Source organism: Chrysemys picta, chromosome 3 (genome assembly GCF_011386835.1).
Source record: "Chrysemys picta bellii isolate R12L10 chromosome 3, ASM1138683v2, whole genome shotgun sequence".
In the NCBI taxonomy this organism is placed as follows: domain Eukaryota; kingdom Metazoa; phylum Chordata; order Testudines; family Emydidae; genus Chrysemys; species Chrysemys picta.
In genome coordinates this window covers 147,788,889-147,796,004 of record NC_088793.1, presented here as the reverse complement: position 1 = coordinate 147,796,004, position 7,116 = coordinate 147,788,889, and the positions used below count along the sequence as shown (strand labels likewise).

The 7,116-nt window shown below is 55.7% G+C and overlaps 1 protein-coding gene across 4 annotated transcripts in view; it reads right to left on the bottom strand.

The window, feature by feature from the left end:
- Positions 1-314: 314 nt before the first annotated feature.
- CAPN11 (calpain 11) overlaps positions 315-7,116 on the bottom strand; it is a 30,290-nt gene continuing 23,488 nt past the window's right edge. For all 4 annotated transcript variants that reach the window (XM_005296315.5, XM_024111149.3, XM_065589244.1 and 1 more), the window contains exons 16-22: positions 6,733-6,790; positions 6,589-6,653; positions 4,640-4,708; positions 4,454-4,532; positions 3,765-3,881; positions 3,134-3,192; positions 315-2,521 (exon numbers count right to left, since the gene is read on the bottom strand). In XM_005296315.5, the coding sequence (XP_005296372.2) occupies positions 2,495-2,521; positions 3,134-3,192; positions 3,765-3,881; positions 4,454-4,532; positions 4,640-4,708; positions 6,589-6,653; positions 6,733-6,790 (474 nt within the window). In that variant the 3' untranslated portion in view covers positions 315-2,494. The remainder of the gene's footprint in view (positions 2,522-3,133; positions 3,193-3,764; positions 3,882-4,453; positions 4,533-4,639; positions 4,709-6,588; positions 6,654-6,732; positions 6,791-7,116) is intronic.

Sequence of the window (7,116 nt, the reverse complement as noted above, 5' to 3'; positions counted from 1 at the left end):
TGCCCAGTCCCCTGCCCCAGCCTCCACCGCAATTCAGCAGAGATGGGGGGTGGGGCGCTTTCTGACAGCACGCACTATGCTGTAGCACACTGGGCAGGGAGGGAGCAGTGCCACCACCCTACTGCTCAAGGGCTAATTCCCAGGCCCTATCCCCAGACACTGTTGGGGAGGGACAGACCCTTTGCTCTGCTCTAGTGCAGACGGGGGCTACTCCCCTACTTGGCCCAGCAGCCCAGGCTGTGCACAGGGGCTGGCTTTAGATCCATGCCCCTGCAAGAGGTTTATGCCCCCAATCACTCACTGCAGAGGCTGTGTTTGTACAGATCTCTATTTATTATCCAGGCTACACGGTGAGCTGGGGCTGGGGAGGCAGCTCTGCCAGCCGAGCAGAAGTGGTTATTTCCACAGCCATATCCTCCAGAAATGCATAGGCAAGGGGTGGGGTGGAGGGCCAAGTGCTAGTGCTGCTGCCCACACCCCTGCCTGAGGGCAGGGGCTTTGGACAGAGCCCCAGCTAGGGCCACCCCACTGCAGCAGCAGCACAGGGGCCATGAAGTGAGGGGGCAAGAAAGGAACTCACCCCTGGGGGAGAGAATCACAGCCCTGTTCGTGTCAAGACACCAGGGGGTGGTACAGGGGAGAGAAAACCCTAAACTTCTCTCTCGGGCAGATAGAGGGTGTGCTGCCCCTTCCACAACAGCAGGGGGCAGAAGAGTAACATTCACCACAAACTTCTTACACTCAGCAACCCTGGGGTGAAGAGACTGCGGGCTCGTCTACACGACCACTTTTGTCGGTGTAACTTATGTCACTCAGGAGTGTGAAGAACCCTCCCCTCCCCCCCCCACACGATATAAGTTACACCAGCAGAAGTGCTGGTGGGCACAGCGCTATATTGGCAAGAGAGCAATATTCTCCTGCTGCCACAGCTACCGCCATTCGTGGGGGTGGTTTTATGATGCTGACGGGAGAGCTCTCTCCTGTCGGCACAGAGTGGCTACACGAGAGATCTTACAGCGGTGCTGCTGTAAGCTCTCTAGTGTAGACATGGGCTAAGGCTCAGAGCGGCCGAAGAGACTTGCCCAAGGCCACACAAGTCAGTGAGAGGTGGGGCTAGGACCCAAGACTCCTGCCCCACGATGGGGCTTTATACTTTGGTCATGGCCATGTTTAGAAGGTGCTCAGGCATTATGGTGATGAACGTGTAAGTGCTCAGAACAGCTCAGCAGCCAGGAGTCCTGACTCCCAGCTCCTTCCTCCAACTCCTAAATCAAACTCCACTCCCAGAGCCAGGAACAGGACACAGGAGTCCCCCTGCCTGGTTCTGAACCACTAGATCATTCTCCTCCTCTCAAATGCCTCTGCTTGGTTTTAACCAGAGGCAACCCCCAGCCTGGCTGCAGCTCAGCCCCAGAGCTCACTGCCCAGCCCACAGCAAAGATGCTGGGTCGTGATTCCCAGTGCTGAGTCCTCGTGGGATTCACTCACAAAATCAAACTGGCACCAATGGCCAGCATGGGCCAGAGCAGTCCCCCAGGAAGTGACACAGATCCCACCACCTCCCGCTGGGGGCCAGGTCCTCTGCACCCTGCAGTCAAGTTCCATCCCTTACTGGCGCCCCACTACATGCAGCTAGAGTTGCTGGTCTGAAGACCATGTGCATTGACTTGACATGCAGCATACTCTCATGTGCCCTCCCCAACCTCCTCCTATTGCGGGGTACAAGCCATGCCCACAATCGGGAATGAGCTAGAGAGGCTTGGCCATTGGGACTGTTACAAGCTGGGTGAAACCTTTGTTATGGGTTGAGTTAAAACTTCTAACTGATGTGTGAATAAGTCCCTCGTTTAAGTCCATCATAAGAGACAGCTAAGAGGTCACACCTGAAATAAAACCTAATAGTCTGCCCAGAAACTAGTACTTGGTGGGCAGAAGGTACGACTGAGTATGGTCATCAGGGATGCGTGTGTGCGTATGGGGAAATAACACAAACTGTGTGGCAGACTGAATGAGAGAGACGGGCAGAAGGAAAAGCAGGGTGGCTGACCCCGGAAGAAACCTGGCAGAGGTTTTTGGGTCGGGGTGCAAGTGAAAAGACAAATCTTGGTGCTGTGAACCAAAGAAACTGGTTCCTGCTATTTGTTGCCCTCTGCCTTCACAGACACAGGACTTTGTACATTCTTTGCAAATAAACAAAACTGCATCAAAGAGAGATTGGTCTATCGCTAACTTCTCCTCCCAGCTGGAACACCCACAGGGCCCCAAACTGACTAGCCACTTGGGTTGAAAAGGGGCAACATGACGCTGGAGTGTGTCCTGCTGGGAGGTGGGGTGAAGGGCCATGGGCTCAGTGTGGGATGGGGAGGGAGAGGGACAGAGAGGCAAGGAGCGGGGGTGATGATGGACATTTCATGTCTGTAAATCCGAGGGGGAGGCACTGTGGGGTGTCCCAGCCCATCGGGGTGTTTCAGCCGGCACGGGTCCGTCTCTGCTCCTAGCCACACATCGTCAGCAGCAACCACTGTGGGGAGAGGAAAGAGTGAATGGGCTGGTGGGGAAAGGGAGCCACAAACCGCTGCCCCACCAGGCTGCAACACAGGGGGGTCCAAAGTCTGGGCTTCCACCTGGACTGAGCCACCAGTAGGAGGACAGGGAACTAATACTGGGGCTAGGATTGGAGGGGCAGGGGTTACAGTAATGGTCCTCCCCCAGCCCACTAGCTTGGTCCACAAGTCAGTCGGAGGTAAAGCCTTGGCTGTTCTGTTTCAGGGGATCAGATGGGCACCAGGGCTGGGCACATCCCCAGATGCAGGGGATGGGGGTGGTGAGGAAACCAGGCCCTAGGCAGGATCTGTTCCTATTGGGGATTTCACTGAGCTAGGAATGCTGCCCAGCAGCCAGCACAGTTGCAGAGAGCTGGCTGAGGGAGGATGTGGAGGGGAGGGGTCCGCCATCCCCCTCCCCACCATTTTTTGGGTTAAGATTTCCTTTCCCTCCCCTACCCCAGGAGTCTGGAGGGTTCCCCCTTCTCTAATTCAGATCCCCCCTACACCCCAGGATCCACCCAGCTTCTGCAGCTCCACTGGAGAGCTCCCTTTGCCCTCGCCTCTGGCCGCCCAGGGCTCGCTCTCACCTCGGTCAGGTTCATCACTGCTGTGCCGGTGCCTTCGGCGTCCATGCTGCGGAAGAATCCTGTGGGGGGCAGAAGGTGCAAGAGCTGCTCATGGGGCAGTTGACACAAGCTTTTCCTTTTCCCTCTCAGCCACGAATCCTCCCCTGAATGCCCAGCCCCTGGGTTAGCAACTGTGCAGCTACGTCATGTGGTGTAGGAACCACTGATTACGGGCAATTGCAATATGTCACAGCTGCACTTCAATATGGACAGCCAGCCCACACTTGGTACCAGCCCAGCTCTGCAAGACTGAATCAGGAATTGGATGGGAGACCTCCCTGAAAACCCAGGGTGCACTTTGTGACAAAGTGGGAATATTTTTATGAGTCCTGTTTATGCCTCAGTTTCCCCTTTATGCTGCACTGTAACCCAGTGGGTGGAAAAGGACTCTCAGAGCAGGCTAAGGGCAGGTCTACACTTAAAACACTGCATCGGCACAGATGAAGCTTAAAATCAAGGTTTTCCTCCAGGCTCCAGTAGGAACAGAGGTGTTAACCCACTCCCAGCCCAGGCAATGCCACTTGGCTTCCCTGACCCCTGCCAGTTTCGGTTGCAGGCGAGATTTCCTCTGCACCCCACAGATGGCACTTACTGAACATGGCCTCCAGCTTGACTAGGCAGCAGACGAAGTTATCGAAGTCCACGCCCAGGTCTGCATCGGCATAGCGCGCCACCACCACCTGGTGCAGCTTGTTATTCAGCTTGAAGCCTGGAGGGCAGAGATGGGGGAAGCCGTTAGTCCCCAGGGGAGCATGGGATGGGCTATAGAAAGAGGGGGTCATACTCGTTGGGTTTCAGTGACAGCTGGGAGGTGGAAACAGAGTCCGGCCCATCCTGGAATAAGAGGCTGATGGGCTGGAGAATACTAGCCCTCTGCTTACAGCTCGCTCCCCCAATCCGTAGCCAGGACACGTAGCCCGCTTGGTCCCCTGGATTCCCCTCTGACAGGAAGCCAGCCCCACAACGGAGTGGCTGCAGGTCAGGCCTGCCCTGCCTGGATCCCAGACTCATCTAGTCTCAAGGCACTCAGACTAGCACTGCTGTGGCCACAGGATTACAGACAGTACGGACAGTGCAGAGCAGTCAGCAGACCTCAGGCACTGGGTGCAGGGAAGCCAGGACAGATCTCAGGTGTGACCCTAATGCCATGGCTGGCGGACTCTGAGCTGATGGCACCAGGAGGGTATCAGGCTTGATCCAGCTGCCAGGGACTTTTATGCAGGGTCCAAGCTCAACATATCTCCCTATCCCAGCCCAGTCCCCCATCCCCTCCTGATTTACCAGCTGATTCCAGAGCCATGCGCATCTCATAGGCGCTCATGGTGCCTGACGAATCCAGGTCATGGTTGCGGAAGATTGTCTGCAATGACACCACGGGAGAGTGAAGACCAGGCTGGTGCTTCCTTCCCCCCACCCCAGCACGGAAGAGTGTGGAGCACTGGAGTGAGACACAAGTCACCCCCTTACCAGCCAGCTCCGGATCTTGTTCCACAGGATCTGGAATTCCACAAGGCCAAGGCGGGCGCTGCCATCTTTCTGGGGAGCAGAGTCAAGGAGAAAGTGACCACTCCCTGAGTGCAGGGAGAGGCAGGAAGAGGTTGGGAAGGGAGAGGCCCTGGCCACTTGTGTTCATTCAAGATCCCAGGGTACTTGTGGCAAGAACAGGGCTTTTAGCCAGGCCAAATTCTAACCGGCTCAGTTCCATTTGGCCCCTCTCCCTCCCTTGCTGCATGAAATGGGCACAGGATCCCCTCCCGCTGCTGTGCTGTGCAGCAGTTAAATAGCTGTTGGCCCCACCCCAGAGGTGGCTGCTGTTGAGATGAGTTCCTGTCTGCATCCTGTAAAACTTGCCCATACCGGTATTGCCCTGGCCTCTTCTTTTGTCATTCAGTGTTGCACGCATTCTAAAGCAATATGCATTTCCTCACCTTTTGGGGGCGAAGCCAGACTTTGAGGCACCTGCTCCCCTACTTGGTGTAAACTTTGCTTGTGCCAATCAGAAACGAACACAAACAGGTTTTGGGCCCCGTCCCCTATGACACTTCTATGATGTCATAGTTGGTACTTTATGGGCTGCCTGCCATGTGCAGGCAGGGAGAGGAGAAAAAAAAACGAATCCTGTGTATCCTGTGTACATCCGTAACCGAGCCTGATCACCTCGAAGCCTCTCTCTCAGCTCACGTGTTTCAAACAGAGTTTCTACGTTTGCCGGTCGTTATGCGTTGGTTTGTATTTGTAAGTATCAGTTATTACTAATTGCTGCATCTTTGTTTATAAATATTGTTAGTAGATATTTTAGTCATTGTGTGTTTTAAGTTTCATTAACTCTATTAGCTAATCAAACGCTGCTCCCTTACCCCTTGTAATTATCCCCAATAAAACTTTAAATTGATTCATTTTAGTTGTGTGTGTGTGTGTGTGTCTGCAGCTTGCATCGTGACCCATACTCTCCTTGCATCCCTTACCAATATGGTCTATTGCCACGTGCAGCCTGGTAAATAACAGGCCTGCATTTTCTTTCACCTCTGTGTGCCCGTGGCAATCCACAGCTGCATTTCTGTGGCACTGTGTACACACAATTTGTGAAGCGCTCTGGGATCAGAGTGGCTGTAAGAGCTGGGCTGGCACGTGCTCCCATCCATCTCGGTGTGCAGTGGAAGGGGCCTGTGGTGGTGTTTAATTCTTGCTCCCCAGTGATCTTGACTCCCTGGCACTGCCCTAGTGGCTCTCAGTGTGAGCCGGGAGCACAGACCAGTGGCTGTCGATTCCTCACTCCATCCCCAGCAGTCAGACAGAACAATGAGGGAGGGGAAGCGGGGGATGCTGCTCCACTGAAGGAGTTTGGGTGTATACCCTCACTCAGTCCCACTTGGGGCCAGGGGTCTCCCTGTGTCTGCCCCCGGCCCAGAGATGGAGCAGGTCACTGCTGGGCAGCAAAGGGTCCCAGGCCTGGTGCGTGAGAGTGTACTAATAGAGGGAACTGAGCGGCGGAGCGCTTCCTCTCGCAAAGTGGGAGGCAGAAGAGAAACTAAGGGTGTGGGCAGGCTCTGGGCTGGAGCAGGCACAGCTCCCTGGGCAGCGGGCATGGAGAGGAAGTGAAAGCTTGTTCCAGAAAGGCTGCTGCTCCAGCCTGCACCATGGCCAACGGGCCAGGTCAGAGGCATTGGAGCAGGGGCCCAGGGTGCTGCTACAGCCAGGATCTAACCTCCCCACAAGAAATGAGCCTGGGTGAGGGGTACAGAGTAGACATCTGGGTTGCCATGCTGGGCTGGGCCTCTATTGAAACTACCTGGGTTGGGAGTGTCAGCCCCAAACCAAACCCACCCCACACCCCCACCTCGGGAAAGGGGGTCTCTGCCAGAAGGGTGGGTCCCCATGGGAGAGGCTCCCCCTCCCCACAGCACAGAGCAGGATACGTCCATCAGGTTGATCATGTTGCGGCAGGACTCCATGCTGAACCCGTCCGTCTTCAGGTCTTTATCTGGGGGTGGGGGAAGGAGCTGTTATTGGGAGAATGAGTCATAGAGCAGGGGAGTGAGCGAGCGAGGGGCAGCACTTACGTCTGGTGACGACTCTGTTCAGAATAGTCCTGAGCTCGAAGACACTGATTTCCATGTCCTGGCGAGAGGGCAGAGGATTAGCGACGCCCCATCCACTCCACTCAACTGGGCAACTCCCCCAGACTCGCTCACAAGACACCAGGGTGGTGGGTTTCCCTGGTGCCAGGCGTGGTTCAGGCAGCGCCTGGACCCCTTTCTGACCCCGTCAAATCACCCCCCAAGCAGGGATTTTCTCCCTCCTCCCAAGTGCTGCGTGATGGCCCATGTCTGCTCTCTGCTGTTGGTGAAGGAGACCTGCTGGTTTGCAGCACCTCATTGCCAGCCAAGGAAACCAGGTTATAGGCCAGAGCCAGTCTTGCGGCCAGGACCCCCCACCCCAGCTCC